General features: G+C 38.4%; 2 protein-coding genes across 4 annotated transcripts; one reads left to right on the plus strand and one right to left on the minus strand.

The window, feature by feature from the left end:
- The first annotated feature begins 1485 nt into the window (after positions 1 to 1485).
- Positions 1486 to 19860, plus strand: LOC114362797 (glutamate receptor 1). 2 transcript variants are annotated; one of them, XM_028318330.1, is made up of 12 exons: positions 1486 to 1669; positions 1748 to 1896; positions 1973 to 2135; positions 2217 to 2409; positions 2549 to 2718; positions 3029 to 3258; positions 3332 to 3431; positions 4835 to 5013; positions 5207 to 5311; positions 5739 to 5905; positions 17382 to 17579; positions 19099 to 19860. In XM_028318330.1, exons 1-12 carry the CDS (start codon positions 1516 to 1518, stop codon positions 19142 to 19144), a joined length of 1854 nt encoding a protein of 617 aa, XP_028174131.1. In that variant the 5' UTR covers positions 1486 to 1515; the 3' UTR covers positions 19145 to 19860. The 2 variants fall into 2 exon arrangements, with proteins under 2 accessions (XP_028174131.1, XP_028174132.1); XM_028318331.1 differs by having other exon boundaries at positions 1570 to 1896.
- Positions 7159 to 16483, minus strand: LOC114362798 (proton-coupled folate transporter-like). Of its 2 annotated transcripts, none has more exons than XM_028318333.1 (7): positions 16223 to 16483; positions 15385 to 15645; positions 12557 to 12731; positions 11057 to 11234; positions 10207 to 10585; positions 9272 to 9512; positions 7159 to 7388 (listed from the first exon to the last, which is right to left on the minus strand). In XM_028318333.1, the coding sequence occupies exons 1-7, from the start codon at positions 16359 to 16361 to the stop codon at positions 7328 to 7330; spliced, it is 1434 nt and encodes a 477-aa protein (XP_028174134.1). In that variant the 5' UTR covers positions 16362 to 16483; the 3' UTR covers positions 7159 to 7327. The 2 variants fall into 2 exon arrangements, with proteins under 2 accessions (XP_028174134.1, XP_028174133.1); XM_028318332.1 differs by lacking the exon at positions 7159 to 7388 and adding an exon at positions 8031 to 8587 and having other exon boundaries at positions 16223 to 16478.
- Positions 19861 to 21304: the final 1444 nt, after the last annotated feature.

Below are 21304 nucleotides of genomic sequence, written 5' to 3' on the forward strand. Positions count from 1 at the left end.
GAAAATTTAGGTGAACTTTGGCGCACCCGATAATATGATATTATGTCTCAACATACTTTAATCTAGCGTCTCGTAGTTGCTCAGTTTTATTTGATGGGTGTAGTCAAAAGCTATAAAGTATTGAATTTAAAGTATAATATTAGATAGAGTTAGCATAATCATCCATTTTAAAACAGTAAGTATAGTTTCTTCACACATACATTTTAGATTTGAAAAAGTAAAATGAATAGAAAATTCACCCCATCTCCCTCCATGTAGCTGTCTGCCTGCTGTCACTATAAAAATAAAAACTTGTAAAAAGTTTGAACAACACTGTTTTTTTAGATAGTCATTTAAATTATAATTATTATCGCTTGTATTACTACAAAATGTATAATTAAGGACAGGTGTAAGTTGTTACTCACGAATATAATAAGTAGAATGTACTTACGTATAATATTTGCAGTGATCATTCATTTAAGTATTGTTTTCATTTTGTTCTCACATCGTTATGCAAGTGTGAAGTTCAATGTATCACATGACGTAACGTCTGTATTATTCTTCATAATAGGTAAAATCGTCGTTGTCGTCGTTTCAGCCAAATGACGTCCACTGCTGGACAAAGGCCTCCCCCAAGGTTTTCCACAATGAACGGTCCTGCGCTGCCCGCATCCAGACTATACCAGATCGTCGGTCCACCTAGTAGGAGGCCTGCCCACGCTACGTCTTCCAGCCCGTGGTCGCCACTCGAGAACTTTCCGGCCCCAACGGCCATCGTCTCTACGAGCTATGTGCCCCGCCCACTGCCACTTGATTTTAGCAATTCTGCGAGCTATGTCGGTTACTTTGGTTCTCCTGCGGATCTCCTCATTTCTGATTCTATAGGTAAAACACTATCATTAAATAAAATAAACCTCTGTAAGCTAAGTATAGTTAATTTTCCGATCGTAAGTTAAGCAAACGGAAGCCAGTTAACTATCCTAATTCCTTTTCAATCAAATTATGGTTTGCTTCACTTGGAAAGTGGCAATTAAGGGTAATTTCCCAGCCTAGTATTTAGACAGTTACTCATTAAATATTATAAAAGCTGTCTGTAATAATAAGAGTTATTTCATGTTGTTTGTTACACGAAATTTTAAGTCACTTAAGTGGGAACAATATTTATTTAAAAAATAATTATTTAAAGCAAAAAATGTGCAAATGAAAAGTAATTACATTGTTTCTATTAACTAACAACAAACTTGCACAGAAAATCGTATACATTTAACTGATACCATACATTTTAAGATTTTGAAACTGTTAAAGCATTTAAATATGGAGGATAAATGGTGCCTACTAATTTCAGCCATTATGTAATCAATAATGCCTACTTACTGATAAATAACTTCGAGTATAGCCAGGCGTCTTACTTAAAGCGTTTGATAATGTTTACTCACCTAGTCAAATTAAAATAATTGCTATAAACTGCCACAGAGCTTGAAGTTTACATTTCCAGTTAAGTCTATTCGTGCGGTGCCTGTGAATTTAGTTATTCTTATGATGAAGTATTTGGAGTTGGTTGTGTTTGCGTTATTTATAAACAATGGGGTTACTGCAAGGGACAGTTTTACGACCAATTTTATTAAACATTACATTCTTAATGAAGAAACGCCAACTCAAACAATATTTTGGGATCTGTGTTGGGACACGAGTATAATAAATTGATATGTATTTTTATAATTTAGTTTATTTAAATAATAACCGAAGTCATTATCATGTTTTATTTCAGGTACTGTGGTGAAATTAGTGAATGAATTATCTAAAGCTGGGTTTAGGTCTTCAACATTAATGGGCAACAATGCTCCTGATTATTTATTGCACAATGTGCTTTTTCTTGTCGATTATAACTGCCCAAATATTGCCGATATTATTTTCACTGTATGTATGATGTTTCTATTCTCACAGTTATCCTTTAAAAATATAAATATATATAAACTAATAAAACTTTCTGTAGGGCACAAGGAAAAAACTTTTCAGCTCTCCTTTTCGATGGCTGGTCTTATCAGGTACAAATATTAATCAGACCAGTCTAGATCTTCTTATGGATTGTCCTTTATTGCCAAACAGTGATGTGGTGTTAGCTGAAAGGGACGACCATGGGTACAAAATGAGTGAACGTAAGTCATTGATATCAAACACTATAACTTGAGCGCAATCAAATAGGTACATTTAATTATTGTTGCCTTTTTACTTTTTAGTCCATAGATCTTCATCCTCTCAACCAATGATAAAAACTCCAAGAGGATATTTCAATGGAACTTTTATCGACACTAGACCCCATAGAGAGCTTTTCCGAAGACGAAGGGACGTTATGGGACACCCTCTGACCATGGCTAATGTGATTCAAGATAGCAACACGACTCAATACCATCTGCCAAGGGAAAACAGATTGTAAGTACGTCTTACTTGGTGTATTGTACAGATTGTACTGAAAAAATTAAAGGCGATAACTGCAGCTTATCCAAACAAGAAGTTGCACAGAGTTACTTAAAAGGTAAATGATAACCAAGAGCCTGTATTAATCTTTTAGGGAACTCCAATTCGACTCGATCGCAAAGATTTGCTGGATGGATGTGAAGCTAGCTTTTCAAATGCTTAACGCCACTCCTCGGTACATCTTCAGCCACCGATGGGGATACAAGCAGAACGGGCAGTGGTCGGGCATGATAAACGATCTTCACACTGGAAAGGCTGATTTGGGTACGTTACTTTTTCAATTTTGCATTGCAAGATTTTGCAGAATTGATTGCAAAAATTGATGCAGTGCGATCTCTTTAGATTTGGGAATGACTACTTCCCCAATGCTTGCTGCCAAGCCAACGGGGCTTCTCCCAAAACTTCAACCACCAATTCCACTGCTACTTCATTATTTTAGCCGCAGGATGTCCACTGCTGAGCACAGGCCACTCCCAATGATTTCCAGATTGGCCGGCCTGCATTCTGTGGCTTCCTCCAATCTTGATAAATATCTTCATCTTAATTTCAGTTATCTATATGGTTATTTTCTCAGGTACCAACTGCATGATCAACGACAAAGAACGCCTAGACGTGGTTACTTACACAGACATGATGGCACCGTTCAGAGTTCGGTTCATATTCCGCCAGCCTCCTCTCTCCTACGTGTCCAATATCTTCTCTCTCCCTTTCTCAACCAGTGTGTGGGTAGCCATTATTGTTTGTGCCGTAGTATCTACCGTTACTCTGTATTTGGCTAGCAAATGGGAGGCCAATCTCGGGGCGGTAAGTTCATCTATGTGTATTACGTGTAACCATGTCCTGGTTATGTGACTTATATCATTGAGAAATATTTTAGGGCCCTTCCCAATTGGACGGAAGTATCGGCGATGCTCTACTATTGACAATGAGTGCTGTCAGCCAACAAGGGTGCTTTTTGGAACCAAGGCGGATTTCAGGTAAAGTAGAATTTTCAGTGGCAATTTTGATATCGATTTTATTTATTGTGCATTATCTAGCTAGAGGTACTGGGCTACATGAAACTCACCATATTGTATATCGATGGCTCCTACGTATAAGGGCGAAACTGCCGCTTACGCCTTTTTCCAATTATTTAAGCAATGATTTCACTTTGCTCTAATCTATAACATCAGTAAGAAAAAAAAATTTTTTTTCCATTAGATACAAAATAAAATTTTAGGCAAATAGGCGTATGTGCTAAACTACGCCACGTATAAAGCCCAATCATACGATTCGTCAATCTATACGAGTAGTTGCTTACATAAACATATATTTTTTATAATCCAAATCTTAAATAAAGCCATGAAAATATTTAGCAAATTGTTTTATTTATAAATTATGACACATTATATAGTTATTTAATTTTTAGCGTTAAGAGTCGCATCTCAAACTAATTTGAAAATTATAAATAACTTGAAAAAATCGAACTGCCTAAGGCATCGTGGGTTCAATTCCCGCCTTAGGCAATTCGATTTTTTCAAGTTATTTATATTTTTTTAAAATATGACACATTATTTTAAAAGACCTAACTAAATCTCGAGCACAGTATATGGGCGTATTTGCGTTAAAACTTAAAACGGTACATTAAACGACTTTTTCTAACTGATTTATTATTGATATAGCACATGATAACAATTAAAATAATTACATGCATAAATAAAGAGAGTAATCGCTTAAAATATTATATTTACGTTGTCATTTAAGTCTCTTTACGTTGAACAATATACATGAAATTATAGAAATATGCCGACGTAAAAGGGCAATGCGTAAAATCTCAAAATATATAAGAAAAATATAAAAATTGATAACAGCAGTAGCAAAAGCATTACATGTTAAGGCTAAATGTGAAATTTCATTAAATTCGTTTTAGTAGGTCAGAAGATATGACCCANATAAGAAAAATATAAAAATTGATAACAGCAGTAGCAAAAGCATTACATGTTAAGGCTAAATGTGAAATTTCATTAAATTCGTTTTAGTAGGTCAGAAGATATGACCCAAAAATATGGTTCTGGCCACTAAAATGGCTCTCCTGTAAAATTTACTTTTTTCACTTACGCCAGTATACGTAGGAGCCATCGATATGTGTATATATTTACCATCATTTGCGCCTCTGTAGTCCTTGATTCGATTCTTAGGGATCACGTTAAACAGTCGATCAGTTTAACTCTCCAACCGCCGATTCCAATTACAGCTCATAGAGTCACATGCCATTTAATTCACCTGATCTATCTGGGAATCGAACCCAGAACCCACTAGTATGGCTCGTTCTCTCGAACTACTGGAGATGCTAAGTAATACCTACCTTCATATAGCTTTACCTGATTCATATTCACGCCAGGTCGCGTCACGGCATGGGTGTTCTTTGCCGCCCTAATGGCGCTGTACGCAGCATACTCAGCTAATATCGTGGTGCTGCTACAAGCGCCTTCCAACTCCATCAAGACGCTATCCCAGCTGGCTGCCTCGAAGGTCACGTTGGCTGCCAATGATGTGGACTACAACCACTTTGTCTTTAGTGTGAGTACATTCGTACAAGCCTTTGACAAAGTATTTGTGACAATAAATTCCGATATAGTACCTATTGTTAGCGATCAGCGAGCTCCGTAAAAATTGAGGTTTAAGGCAGTTGATTTATTCAAATACATGAGAAGTAGCAATCTCTTAGATCTACTCCTTATTCTCTCGTTTGATTCATACATTTTGTTTTTAGCTTTACAATGATCCTGTTCACGTTACTATTTACAAGAAAGTGGATCCAGAGAAGGGAAAAGGCCAATTTTACGATATCAACGAAGGTGTCGAAAGAATAAGACAGGTAAGTCTAAAGCAAGACTAACTTTGTTCGCTTTATTTTACTACGTGAATAAATGAATATGAACAAGGATTCCCCTTTTAGATTCCCCTGTAAGAATTGCTGAGGATGACTCTGACTATCATTGGGCTCGGGGTCTACATATTCCAGTCTGGCCAGCGTGGGGAATGTACCTAGTCCAATTCCTCCATTTTTCACTGGTTTTGAGAGGATCTTCCTCCTGCAATGGAGACTAACCTACTTGATGATGATGACCTAAACTACTGCCTCTGACCAGGGTCTGTTTGCGTTCCACTCGATCATGGAGCCGGTCTAGCTAGCGTGGAGAGTGTAGGCTTTGGCCTTTCTTCCATTTGCCTCTGGTAAATAAAGTCGTTTTCCTGCAATGGAGATTAAATGATCTGATGATGATGATGACCTATCACTCCAGGGTCTTTTCGCGTTCCACTCGATCGTGGAGCCAGTCTACCGGCGCATCGAAGACACCTTCCTGGAGACTGAGAAGTGTGACTTGGCGGAGGTCGATTTCATGAACGGGTTCGACCCCTTCGTGCCCGTGAGGAAAGATTCCCCTTATCTGGAGTTGCTGAGGGTCGCGTGAGTTGTTGACATATGGCATTAAGGTTCATAGCACGCTTATTAACCTGGAAAGGAATCAACATCAAGCGAGGCGAGGCGGTTACGTTACGGTGCGGGTAAAATTAAATGTGCGTTGCAGTACGGAGTGTCATACCAAGAATACTGATTTCCTCTAGTTGACTACTTTTACGATCCGTTTCCGGGTTGATAAGTGTGCTTCTTCCTTAATTTTAGCAATTTTTAACGTATAATGCTATTTTGTGTTTTTTTCCGAACCCTTTAGATCCTTGCGTGATCAATGGACGACACCTTATTTATTGACTTTTGCCCGCGTCCTTGCCTGCGTACATCGGTCTATCTCAGGAATCTTTTTAGCTACTAACAGTAACTTAGGGCAGGTGTAAATTGATTGAAATTGCAATTTATAAAAATAATACTTTTATTTGCAAATAGTTCCTACGTGCTTAAGTTAGTTGTTTCTAATAAGTACCTACTACGAGTAAGTTTGTAACACAGTTCATCACATACACAGCTTAAGGTTCGGCCAAACCAACGCGATCACACGCGATCACCCGGAGCGGCGTGCAACGATGGCGATCAATGCATTAGTGATCAAAATACAGGGTGGAAACGATAAGTGATCTCACTCGATTATTTCTAAACTATACAAGATATCGAAAAACTGGTTACTGGTCCTGAAAGTGCTTCACGAGCTCTTTCAAACGGTACCAATAACAGGTTACAGAATAAACGGGATCTATCCGAAAATTCAATGTTTCCAGCTTCCATATTAAATGTATGCCAACCACGCAATATTAGAAGTGTATTTTTTTTAAACTTTAAATAAAATCGTAAATTGCATTCTTATTTAAAATTATTTATGGAAAATTAGTTTTAGGCATTACTTGCTATAATATATATATATAAGTTATATATACTTAATGTAGGTATGGAAGATAAAAACATTGAATCTTTAGATAGATCCAGTTTATTCTGTAACTTAATATCGATACCATAGGATAGAGCTCGTGAAGTACTTTTAGGATCAGTAACCAGTTTCACGATATCTTTTGCAGTTTTTAATATTATGGGGCTGTACCAAATGTATGGAAGCCGGAAACATTGAATTTTCGGATAGATCCAATTTATTCTTTAACCTATTATTGGTACCGTTTGATAGAGCTCATGAAGCACTTTCAGGATCAGTAACTAGTTTTTTGATATCTTGTATAGTTTAGAAATAATCGAGTGAGATCACTTATCGTTTCCACCCTGTATACTTTTATATAATAGTTTTAGAGAATACAATTATTGTCCTCGTACTTATTATCGAAATAATAAGCGAATGATCCATCCAATGAAGATACGAAGATGATAATAGGAATATCGATTGGAATCAGATTCACAACAATTCATACAGCAATAGGTTACCTTACCTACTTATGATTGTATTAGATCATATGACTGCGAAGTAGTTATTCTTATGATGTACTTTATGATTCTGAAACAAATAAAGAACAGTGTGCTTACCATGAATTTACGTTACGTAGCGACCGACCGCGTGAAAAAATGTCATGGGGGCGGTGGGGGCGGTTCCCCCCGGGTGCCAAGCATCAGGGGGTGACAACAGTCGCGCAGATTAGTACCACAGTACTCACTGGCGCATCTGCATGACAAGGACGGTCATGATTTATGTTGATAGGCGATTGGTATCTTAATAATATAGCTCATTCGCACTAACATCTTTCATCTTCGAAATTTCGAATCAAAAATTCTGGGGGGCATCAGACCATTCTGGGGTGCCTTAGTCCCCCGCTATATCTACCTATACCCAACTTAAATTAAAGACTGGTGGGGGGGGGGGGGCGTAAAGGAATTGATTGAAATTGTAATTTATAAAAGTAACTTTTATTTGCAAATAATTTTTACAATACAATGAAAAAAAAATTAAACTTTAAAGAAATAAGTCTTATATCACAGTTCATCACACACGAGTTCCACCACCTGACTATAACCGTAACCATAACAATAAGCGCTGTTTTTTTATGGAGTGGAGTTTGACAGATTTTTGACGTTTGCTAAAGTTAAAGTATAACTCAGCCCCCCTAGACATAACGCACTTTTTGAACGAATCGAAAATCGAATCCGTCAAAACTCCATACAAAAAAGGGGCTTTTCGACTACTTTTCGACTGGTTTGCGATTATAATTTGCACTTTGTCTAGACCCACTGGCTAAATGATGTCGTCCAATTCGCTATCGAAATAAAATGTCGCCAATAAAGAACGATACGACAGTTGATGATATTTTGATCGGAATCAGATTTACCGCAATTCATTCAGCAGTGTTACCATACTTATGATTGCACGAACCCAATAAAATAAGGAGAAAGTTTTCTTTACGCTTCCCCATTTTTTTACAGCAAGAGATCTAATTTTTCATCAATTGCATCTTTTCATAATATTTGTTTATTTTTTATGTCAGGTCATGGAAGAAATTGAAATGTGTCGAAATATACCTACTTAGTCGAAACTATGGTTAATTGTTTTTTTACACAAACTTTTTTTATTTTATGAAAATTTTATATTACATAATTAAGTGTGCCTCTCGTATCCTAACAGACGGACTACTTTGCACATGGGCTCGTATCACATCATATGACTGTGAAGTATTTATTCTTATGGTGATGCACTTTATGATTCTGAAACAAATAAAGAACAGGTTGATAAACTAAAATTTATAGAGTCCGATACTTGGCAATAGCATGAGGTGTATGAGTATCCAGAAGAGATGTAAAGTGTTATATTACTGCGGAAAAGGTCATTGAGAAGAATTTAAATTCAAGTTATTTACAGCGTGTACTAGGTTTTTTGGTTGACAGAAAACATAGATAAATGTCGCGCCCCGTTCCGTTGCAATGACTTCTAGAACGAAAGAAGAAAGACGATTGCAGCAACAGTTTGCTTCTTCCTCTCCTATGCCAGCGGTAACCAGCAGGCAAATAACCATCTGCATTGCACAAGTCACCCCTTTCCTCCCTACCTACAATTGGATTTGTAACGAATTAATTCACCCAGGTAAACAGATGCGAAAACATTAGTGAATAAATTCCTAGATGAACAAAGGCGACTGTTTTAATCCAATCAATTCACCTGGGTGAAATGGTTCCGAGGTGAAATGAGGACACTAAAAATTCGACTTTCACCTGGGTGAACAAAGTGAAATAAACTATGGAATACCTACGCACGAGGGGTAAGAGAGACCCGGGGTAATCCTGCATGCGTGATGAAATCCGCACGATATTATAGACACCCTAAAAGGCAGCTGGCAGGTATGGAAAAGCCATTTTTGTGGGTCTCAAAATAGATTAAAAAGTTATACTCACAGGGTCAAAATGAAACACACAGCATATATCCCCGCGGTGAGTACCAGAATTGACCCAGGGAATGTCGATATGGTCGCCTCATACAGTGAGTTGTACACAAGAGGCCCAAGCAACGGACAGAAGGCCTCCACGAAACTCAGGAATCCGAAGACCTTGGCTATGTCCTGGCTTGGCAGCGTCTTGCTCAGGAATGACCTGATGAGTACAGCGTAGACTGTCCCGAATAACGACAGAGCAGATCCTGTAACAAGGGCACATTATAGTCTTCTGATACATTATATCTTTTCATACGTTTGATTCAATAGAAAGGCAGAAGAAAAGTCATCATCATCATCATCATCATCTCAGCCATAGCACGTCCACTGCTGAACATACACTGCTTTCCATGTTGCCCGGTTGGCTTCCATGTGGTTGGTTGGTTGGCCTGCGTCCAGCGCTTTCCTGTTACCTTTATGATGTCGTCGGCCCACCTTGTGGGTGAACGTCACACGCTGCGTTTTCCGGTACGCGGCCTCCACTCCAGAATCTTGCTGTCCCATCGGCCAGAAGAGATGTAAAGGGTTATTAAGGTTGTAAAAGCAGAAGATTAAGGACGAAAATGTGTGGAATAAAAAACCTGCGTAGCTCGCATCAATACAATATTACAATTTATCCAAGAGTTTCGCAATGGTCACTGAATTTTTGAGCGGATTCTTCTCAGCCATATTACCCACAAAATTTATTATTGAAGAATATTGGGACATCCAAAAGACTAACTGCAAAAAGTAAACAAAGCGACTGACAATAGGGTCTGGGTTTCTTTCGCTGCTTCTTCTCAGCACTGGCCCATTTATTGTCCCGAAGCAGTGGTAGGGTTAATACTGGGACGTGTGAAAGTGCTTTTTAAAAGCCTATTTGCAAAAATAAATGAGTTTTATGAGTTTTAAAGAACTTACCTAAATACATGAGCCATGTAGTCGTAGCAAGAGTTTTGACTGTGTACTCCACTACACAAGACATGAAAGATATCGCGGTGAAGGTCAGGTCGCTGATCCGCAGCCATTTTTGTATAAACGCCACGCCAACAAAGGCCCCAACGAACCACATCCCGGTACTGATGGACGAGAACATGGTGAAATCTTTCATAGTCCAGTGTAAATGCTCCCTTGTGTACATGTACAGGAGACCATTCTCTCCATAGAGAAGAAATAGAGAGAGGAAGCATGTAGCTCCCGATAAAAGTAGGATTGCTCTGCCATAGTCAGGTTTTCTCGAGAAACAGGCGATTGCCATTTCTTTTATGTGCGACAGTTTCAACACTGATAAGAAGCTGCCCTGTAATAGAAGAAATTTTAAATTAAAGAGGAAAAACGGTGGAGTTTCTGACCAGAAATAAAGTCAACTTTGAGTTACAAGTGAGATTTGAATACCTTGACCTTCTATAATATCGACACAGGTATAAAAGATTTACTTTATAATACGGGCCAGTACCTACAAGGGGCTTTACCAAACAAAGCGAAGGTAAAATGACTCATATATGCAATCCATGATTAATTTGATTACATTTCTACGAACGACATCACTGATAGATAAAATTACTATGGCATTTATAGTGTAATACAGGGTGTGTACATATGTATTACTGACACTCAACACAAATCAGTAAAAAAACAAATGTCCTAAAATTTTGTTTTTAATCTTGAATAATATCGACAACCTGTTAAACACACCACACATGCACATCATTTGTTGGCTATGGCGAAATTCTATATTACACTTTAAATTTGCAACAAAATAACACCATACCTGTTCGATATTGGTCAAAGACTCCTCAACGATGACCACGGTGAAGGCATATGCTAACGTGTATAAAGTGGCCGCGAGCAACAGCAAGTAAACGTTGCCGATCCATTTCACTATGTAGGGGCAGAGCATTGTAGCTGTAGTCTGGGCCAACGCATTCGTTAGAGTGAGCATGGTTAACCTGAAAACAATTTTCATTGGGCATTCTCTTAAATTCGTGTAAAGGTGATCGAGGACTCCAGATATTAATCGGCTGACAGTGGTGACTGAGTTTGTTGCGGCGCTTCTTCTCAGCACTTGCCAAATGTTGGTCTCGAAGCGCTGGTAGGGTAAAAAGATTGAGACATGTAGAGGCTCCTTAAGAGCAAAATATTTTGACTTTGACTTTGATACCTACTTTCACATGCTCAATATTTTGAGCAATTGATAGTCCGTCACCGGTCTACTATTTCTATAAGTGGAAATTTTTAAGAAGAGAATTGAGGAAATTATTTGCATTAGCATAACTTAAACGTATTGCTTGCTTAATAAACTAAACAAGTACAAGAGCAGAGTTCTAAATATAACAATAAAATGATATTTATCAGAGCGAAAAAAACAAAACAAAAGAAACTTTAGACACGGTAATAATATCATACAGTATTGTAACTTCATATAAACCGACGAAACGCGAGCATTCCTTCGAATTTCAAATTTCGGTACGCGGTCGAAAGTAAAAGTTAGGGGTGTCGCGAATGTGCCGAACGGACGTCGATGGCCTAGTGTTGAAAATGACTAAGTTGATTGAATTTGACTTACCGTCTTAAACGGTCAAATTTTTCAAAAACTACCTAGTCATTAACTGTCAGAAATGGTCATTTTCAGTCAGTTTGATTTGAAATGAAAATTATATTGTATTTAAAACCAGCTTTGGCCCACGACTTCACCCGCCTGAAATTAAAGTAACCGGTCATTATGATTAGTAGATTCAAAATTATTTTAGTATATTTTTTTAAATTAAATCTACTAACCACAAAACAACACGCATTTTTATCCTATTCCATTCAAAAAGTATTTTGTTTGTCTAAATAAAAAAATAATACAATCACAATACTAGATAGAAATTCTAAGTAGACAGATGTAATTAGAATGGGTACTGTAGGTGAGCAGCCCTATCGCATGTTGTCATACCGTGACGTACCGCGGGGCTGTTGACATTTATTTCAAAAATATGGCCGAGTTGGAATACTGTATAGATAGTATTACCGTGCTTTAGAATATTCAGTGGCAATAAAAACTTTGATTACTTTACAAGATACCTAAATAGGTAATTATTTCGCCGTACAGTCAGTTTAGGCCCGATTCGACCAAACTTTTATCCGAGAATAACTCCTGGTGTAACTGTTACATTGTCAATTTTAGTATGGTAAATATGTCAAAACTGACGATTTATTCTGAGATCAATATTTACTCTTGTTTGGTCGAATCCACCCTTAATCAGTTTACTTCTAAATTTTTGCCTACCTAAAAGACCTGTTGTCATCGTCAGTGATGTCCTTGATGAAGCAAAAGGCTCCGATCATGATGATGTGGAAACCGCCGGTCAAAGCGCAGGGCAGGCTGCTGACGATGTACCACCACGGACCGAGAGATTCCACCATGCTGTATACCACTGACAGCATGCCATTGAACGTCATGCCTGAAAACATAAGATTCAAGCAAGACCCTTTAAGGCGATTAGAGTCCTCAATGACCTTGGGCGTTTGACCTTCACGCCGCGAGCAACACCCGCGTACCCCGCACCAAAAACTCCGATTTGACACCGATCAAAAATACACGGGCATAGGTAGATACAGAATAGAAGCTCTTTCTTCATACATTACTGCCTATTATTTTAAACTTAAATTGATGAACCTTGATGTCGGTGTCATTTAACTCAGGTGTAAAGGTATTTAATGCACGTACTCTATGAACAATTCTGACATAAAATCTATTGTCGAACAAAAGCTGGGTTGCACCATCTTACTTCAACTTTGACAAGCGTCAAAAGTCTGTCTAACTCCATACAAAAAACACCGGTTATCGCCAAAGCTACGGTCAAAGTTAGGTCACGTCAGGTGGTGCAACTTAGCCAAAGAAAAAATTCATTTTGATCGCTAATGTCAGTTTGTAGCGAGTGACACAACCTCCCCGTCTGAAGGCCAGCGGCCGACTGCCGCCCGCACCCCGCGAAGGCCCCCTCAACAGCAAAACGTTCGGAATTTATCAAAAGTAAAATTTATGAATGAAAGTAATGTTCGATTGAAAAACGCAACGTGTCATTTAAAGATTAAAAAATTCCCAATCTATTCGTGCAAAAATCTTTTAAATTAACATAGCCGTTTTGGAGGAGTAGGGAATTTAAGTAAACAATCGATGTCCCGTATTTATTTTTTTAATCCAAAACAAAAAGACGTAGCGAAAATTCAAACGTCACAAATGTAGTCCTTGAACTGTTGTATAACATATATTTTTTTCAACTATTTCTGTCCAGCAGTAAAAGAGGAGTAGGCTTTACAAAATGCCCATTTGGCGCGGATTGAGGACACTAATCGCCTTAAACCTTGAAAATACGACATACCTACTGAGCGCTTTCACATTTAGGCGATTTAGCAGCGCGACAAACGCGCGACAGACGCGCTGCCGAAAATTTCATACTATGTGAGTCCGTCCGTATACAGAAAGAAAGCTGGAAACTTTTGTCAGCGCTGCATGGTTCGTTCGTTCACAAAGGAAGCAAGTTGAATGGCATTTTATATGGCAGCGTCCAGGCTCCAGCGCTGACCAGCGCATGTTGAAACTTGTCGGCGCCGTTCAGTGCTTATCGGCGCGCGTTCATATATTTTCCTGCGCGGGTTACCAGCGCTGTCAAGCGCCGGTACAGTGGCGGCGTAGCATAAGTTGGCACCCGGGGCGGCACCCCCCCCCCGTCATAATATAAATTATAGCCTGAGGCACCCCAGAATGGCACCCCCCCTGTCATGACATCACGACCGTCCTTGCCATGCAGATGCGTCAGTGAGTACTAATCTGCAAAGACTTTGTCACCCCCTGATGCTTGGCACCCGGGGCGGACCGCCCCCACCGCCCCCCCCTTACGCCGCTACTGCGCCGGTAAGCGCTTATANTAATATAAATTATAGCCTGAGGCACCCCAGAATGGCACCCCCCCTGTCATGACATCACGACCGTCCTTGCCATGCAGATGCGTCAGTGAGTACTAATCTGCAAAGACTTTGTCACCCCCTGATGCTTGGCACCCGGGGCGGACCGCCCCCACCGCCCCCCCCTTACGCCGCTACTGCGCCGGTAAGCGCTTATAAGTTTCCAGCTTTCTTTCTGTATACGGCCTGACAGCGGATGCATGCCTTTACATTATAAAAACGCCGCTGCCGCGCTGCAGTCGCGCTACTAACACCCTAATGTGAAAGCGCTCTAACTCTAGATAGACTACTAGCACTAAGTATCGCACGTACCTATTCACAAACGATGCTAGAAGGTTAGGGGGCGTCCATTAATTTACGTGCGACAATTTTGGCCATTTTTTAACCCCCCGCCCCCCTTGGTGAGATTTCATGAGATTTTGCCAGACCCCCTCCCCCACCCCCTAATCTCACGTGAGATTTTCTAAAATGCCTATTTGCAATGTAAATGAGATAATCCATGCTTCGAAAATATTAGATTTTATAAAAAAAAAACCCGACCTGCGTAAAAAAATAACTGAAATGATAAAATAAAACAATTTAGGCCCAATTTTTTTACTTTTAGTACAATTTTTAACTATTAGTTTACATTTTGTTAATATTTAAGCATTGGTAGCAAACTGCGAGTCTAAAAACTGGGCCTGTGTTCACAAATGCAGACGGAGGATTTACTCTGTTTATAATGGAAAAAAATTACGTGATATTTCTCAAAGGAATCCAGGATCATAAGAAGCAAAACCCCATTTAAAAGAGTAGGTTTGCTGTCATGATGGTATGCGGAATAGTGGAAAAGGCATACCTACTCATTTCCTCTCTCTGGAGGCTGTGTGAGAAATGAGTCGGGAATCCACGATAGCCGAACGGTGAAGGGGTCGGACTGGCCGACTCGTGATCCGGGGAACGCGGGTTCGGTCCCCGCCGCCGCTCGACTATTATGGTGAGCTCACTCGTGATACAAGCATATTTAGCTTAGTACGAGGGGCTAACGGGACTATTAGTAATTTTTGTAATAGTTACTAATAAATAATATTTTATTTAAAAAAATCCTACACTTAGCTAGACTCACCCGCACCCTCACGATAGAACAGGATAGACTTAACTAAGTCTTACCTAAAAACGTCCATACGAGCAACGGTTTCCTGCCATACTTATCGGACCACACCCCCAAGAACAAAGACAGAGCCGCCGGCACCACGGCTGCTATTACAGTCTGTGCCGCATTCACCATCGTGACGTACTTCTGGACCTCATTCTCCAACTCCTGGGTGTGATTCATGCTGTCCGGCTCTAAGAACGTGTGGCACTCGCCCACTGTGTGGCCCAGTGTGTGGATACAGGTCCGGTACATGATGATGTTGCTTAGCGGTGTAGCTGGTTGGAAAATAATGAATGTCATTCAAAAGCAGCTTACTTATGTAGGTATTCTATATCTGCTACAGAAGATTCCAGTTTAAAAAACACCTACTCACAAATACTCATAGCATTTAAGAAGGTACAAAATAAGCCTTAGACCCGGTTTCCACCAAGACGGAGCGGAGAAATATTTTTAGTAATAAATACCCTTGGACATTTTACACTACGCTTCTAGTCCCAGACTATAAGCAAAGCTTGTAGGTACTATGGGCCCTAGACAACGGATATGAACATACTTTAAATACTTTTTTTTGTAAATACATACATATTATACATAGTAACACCCTTTTCAATAATCAATCTCCTATTTAAAAAAATATCCGCTCTGCTCCGCCTTGGTTAGAACCGGGCCTTACACTAAGGTTAACAAATTAAGGTAAGGTAAACAAATCTTGAACACGCAGTTTGTTTACAATAGCAACAGGTTTAGTTTCCTAGCAAAGTAAATTACATAAGTAAGATAAAGAGCTGCAAAGCAAACTATTAATTTAAAAAAATATTTCTAATTCCGGACAAAAATAATAATGTTTATTACCTGCGAGTACAACGCCGAAACTTATTAAGAAAAGAGGCAATTCAATTGTGTATCGCCATTGGAATCCTTTCCGTGGTTGTAATTCGGAATCCGAAGCGCTGGGTGGGATGAGACGCTCTCTCTCACCTTCGTTGTCCATAGCTTTGTAACTAAACTTTACACTAAAACAACTAGAATAAAAATAATATTACAGGCGACAGTTAAAGGACCTGTTAATGCAAAATCGACGAACCGACTGATGGTACTAATCTAAATCTACGCTATCGCGGTCATTGGGTTGATTGCATATCTCTTCGAGCAGCCGTAAGACAGACATTAGTTTGACGCAAAAACACAAAGAAACCGTAAAAAAAATGGAAAATAAGTACTAGTAATTTAAAATTATAGGTGTAGGACCTATTCAAGATTTTTTTTGAAATTCCATTTATATTTTTATCCAATCTGTGAAAGAATTGTAGGTAAACTACCGGCCATAAATTATAGAATACCTATCACAGTTGTTTATGGTAACCAAATAGATAGATATAATTATCATTATCTATCATATTTATCAACACGTTTACACGTGCCATGCTGATTACACAAAAATAATATTTACAACCCAATCAAGCTAACAGCGCACCTCGTTGGAATGCGACTCTCCCTATCACGCGCACACCTCCCAGCGTTCACCCCGCCCGCACCAGTGTCGAGGTGACGTCACGGCAGCCAGATGCGCAGTAAACTCGACCGGTTTGTAAGATTTATCCAGACCAGACAGAGAAGAATTATCATGGCCACATTTTGTAAGTGCTGATTTAATCAAAACTTGTCTACCCTAACGGTTATTATGCCCAAAAGGGTTATTAAAACCAATCAGACTATATTTGATGACGCTCTTTACAACTATGGCTTCCGCAGAATACAAGCGTCACGTTCTGGGTTCTACTTTATAGCAGGATACACATACTTACTGAGTGGTTGCTATTTTGATTCCCAACATTATACCAAACGTACTTTCTAACTGTACCTATACTCAATTTTATGTTACGAACGGATATAACGGTCTTTGTGGAAAACCTTGGGGGAGGCCTTTGTCCAGCTGTGGACGTCTTTCGGCTGACGAACAAAATATTGTTTTCTTTGTTTTTTTCTACTTAAAATTGTTAACCTATTTCAGCTTCAAGCAAATCCGCGAGGCTGGTCTTCAGTCCGCGCTGGTCAGACGCATGCAGGTCCCTAAACCGGGCTGCGCTCACAAGGTGTCCGCTTTCAGCAGCGTGGGAATTCTGGATCTAAAGCCAGTACTGCTGTTTATGCTGTACGGGACAGCTGCTTCGGTGGCTATATTGGTGCTCGAAATACTGACGTTTAAATTGTAAGTTGTCATCATCATCGTCATTTCAGTCATAGGACGTCCACTGCTGAACATAGGCCTCCCCCAATGCTTTCCATATTGATCGATTGGTAGCGGCCTGCGTCCAGCGCTTCCCTGCTACCTTTATGATATCAACGTTCCACGATGTCGTGTAACTTGTAAATACGGTTTATTATAATGCCTTACATTGAATGTTTCCATACTACGAGACGAACTTCTTTAGAGCAGATACTTGCTTGATGGATCTGAAAAAAGTTCCTAAGCATGACCATAACAAAATTAACCAATATGACATTATTTGCGGACGACAGTACTCTTCTTTTTACTAATGTCAATTTTAAAGAATTGGAAACTGACATTAACAATTCCTTGACAACAGTTATAAATTGGCTTGATAATAATAATCTTAAAATAAATTTGGACAAAACTTTACTAATGAATTTTAGACCGCGAACAAAAAATAAAGAAATTAACATTAATATTAAATATTCTAATAAAATAATCAATGAAACAGAAACAACAAAATTTCTAGGACTTTATATTGTTAAAATGGAAAAATCATATTGAACATGTGTGTAAAAAGTTAAGTCAGTTTTCTTATGCATTATATAATTTGAGAAAAAATGCCAATGAATCCACTTTATTGACTGCCTATCATGGCTATGTAGCGTCGACATTGCGATATGGTATCATGTTTTGGGGAAATTCAACAGACAAAGACCTTGCGTTTAGAGCTCAGAAACGATGCATACGAGCAATGTACAATCTGAAACAGACTGATTCATGTAAACCATTTTTTGTAAAGCTTAAAATTTTGACCGTACCATGCTTGTATATTTTTGAGTGTGCAATGTTTGTTAAAACTAATTTAGATTTATATTCTTTTAAAACTAGAGAGCGTCACAAGCACAAGTTATGTACAGTGGCCAGCAAGACAGCTTTGCTTCAAGGAAGTGTCTTCTGCAACGCACCGCGTATCTTTAATAAAATTCCCGAGTCCATTCGAAACTCTGAAGATCTGATATCTTTTAAACGAAATCTTAGTGATTTTTTGACAGAAAAATGTTATTATAAGACTAGTGACTTTTTGACGGACCAAATTGTTTATTGATCGATTATTTGAAAAATTCTGAATAATTACTTAATATGTTTGCACCTAACCTTCAGCATAAACTTTAACCCTAGAATTAAGCACTAACTATTGTATGCCTTCAAGGCGGAACGCAGCCGATCTATATCCATTTATAATTTGACAACCTATGTACCTGTGGTTCACAATAAACGTATTTTGAATTTTGAAAAATTTTGAATTTTATGATGTTAATTAAAGACAGGGAAGTTAAAGACAGTTTCCCGTAGACAAAACGGTTTTTAATAAAAAAAAAACAGCCGTTCTTGCAGTTTTTAGGGTTCCGTAGCCAAATGGCAAAAAACGTAACCCTTATTTAGTTATGTGTAGTGCTTTAAGTTTATTAAATTACTCTGCGCTAAAAATAACATTTTATCTTTTATTTTTCAGGTCCACTCGTAATGCGGGTTCGATTTCGCGAAAGACGCACAAATAACTGCTTTTATCAAGATTAACGCCCGTATTCACAAACATTACTATGAGGTCTCACAGTGCGCGTGGACGCACAGGATGACACACGAACCCATCACAGAGCTCTATTCAATGATGTGCGTTCGATTTGCTGCTTCACTTAAGCAAGCATCGTTTGTGAATACGGGCGTAAGTATTCCCCACAGCAACGTCAGTCTTTCAAAAAAATCAAAAATATTTATTTAGACCACAAGTGGCACTTATGAACTATATGAACGTCAAAATATAGTAAATAAAATTAAAAAAAAGGTAGCCCTTATTTGGACCTCAATCTAAAATTGATTTATTTATTCATGAATAGAACGGTAGTACCAATTATTATTATTCTCATTCATTTTTAAGTCTAGAATATAGTGACAATAAATCGCACTTCATATTATTAAGTAGTTATAGGTAATGTGAAAATAATAAATAAAACGTAAATTCGCATTTGGAAATATTTATTTCAGAACCGCCGAAAACTTAACCTAGTGCATAATTTAACATAAAATAAGTAGTTCCCTGCACAATACTCACAAGTAAAAGCATTAGGTACGAGTAGGACGACTTATCTAGTGGTGGGTGAATGGTTGCCACCGTATTAACAACTTTAGGCTGTTGAAATAAGATTCAAAATGAATGAATAATGGGTTGAACATGTAAGAAGGATTTGCTCTTAAATGCATAGAAATGCATGATACTCTTATGAATGAAAATTAACTAAATATATTCATCTTTTCATGAGGTATGAATTCTAAAATAAATTACTAAGACAGATTTTTTTTCGTAAACCAATTTTACAAACTTGTTTTTAAAATTGTTATTCAATTGTTTTCGTATAGAAGTGCTAGTTTTCCTTTTATGGGTTAGTAGTAGTTTCGCACGAATGTGCGAAACGTCCCCCTTTCAATAATAATATTTTTTTTAGTAGGCGTTCTGCCCGGATGTATCAAAGTATTCACTCGTGCGAACGAATTTCGTGCGAAACTACTACTAACTTAGTTTTCCAAGGCCCATCTTTCAGTCAATGTGTTTTCAGTATTATTAGTAATGCCAATGTAATTTCATAAGGTCCTTAGGACCCCAACGGTCATGCGCGCAATTTAGTATGAATCCAAGAAATTATAGGAACATTTTGAACAACACTACTACAGCTATCCATTACGTCACACAAATTTCGTCGTCAATTTGAAAAGTGACGTCCACGAAACTTAGGACATCTCCCACCCTCTTGTCACACAGTGTCATACTTCGTCAACCCTCTCCCTCCCCTTAAAAGTGTAACGTAATTGATGGATGGCCCCTTTACAGAGTAGCAAAGGCCACACTTGATGGAAATGCTGTCGCGGAACTTTGAAACCACACTTTCATTTATTCGACTGACTGTATTGTGTCAGTTTGCAACTGTGTCCACGTGGGAATGTGTCTGATTGAAAATGTGTCCCGTTGAAATTGTGTCCCATTGGAACTAAATCAATTTTACAACACAGCCGTGGCCTTTGTGCTGGAGATATCTCCCGTACTATGATTGTGAAACCTCATTTTCCTCACACTTACCTTTCCGTTAAATCACTGGTACAATAGTATGTAGAAATAAGTGTTAATTAAAATTATAATAATCATTAAGGCGTTTAGACAAATTAAAGTTCTTTATTTAGTGCTTTCTTCTTATGATATTTTCGATATTAAAATATATGTATCGCTGTTGGTTTCTATAAAATAAATAATTTTTTTTTTTTAAGTCTTACCTAAAAACGATAAAAAAAATTTAAATAAAAAAAAAAAAGTCACAAACTTCAACTTGACTTTCAATCATCTGTATATCCCTATAATTTCCCGAATCCCTACTATTTACTATTGAAGCTAGATTATTTAAGTAGCTGGCTGTCCTCCGAAGGCGTCTTGTTCCTGGTGAGCTCGTTGAAGTGGTCGATGAGCCCTTGTATGGACATCTCGCCGTGAACTTTGTTGTCGCGCGTGCGAACATTCACTGTGCCGGAGTTCCTTTCGCGCTCGCCCACCACTGGGAAAGAAAATTACACTTAGAATAGAATACAAACGTTTATTTTTCTGCCACACGAAAATACATAGAAAAAAAACAAGAGTCACATTACAGAGCCAGTCATAAATAATAATAATAATACAC

The sequence above is a fragment of the Ostrinia furnacalis genome, unplaced genomic scaffold, assembly GCF_004193835.3.
Source record: "Ostrinia furnacalis isolate ACB-3 unplaced genomic scaffold, ASM419383v2 OfSCF6739, whole genome shotgun sequence".
NCBI lineage: Eukaryota > Metazoa > Arthropoda > Insecta > Lepidoptera > Crambidae > Ostrinia > Ostrinia furnacalis.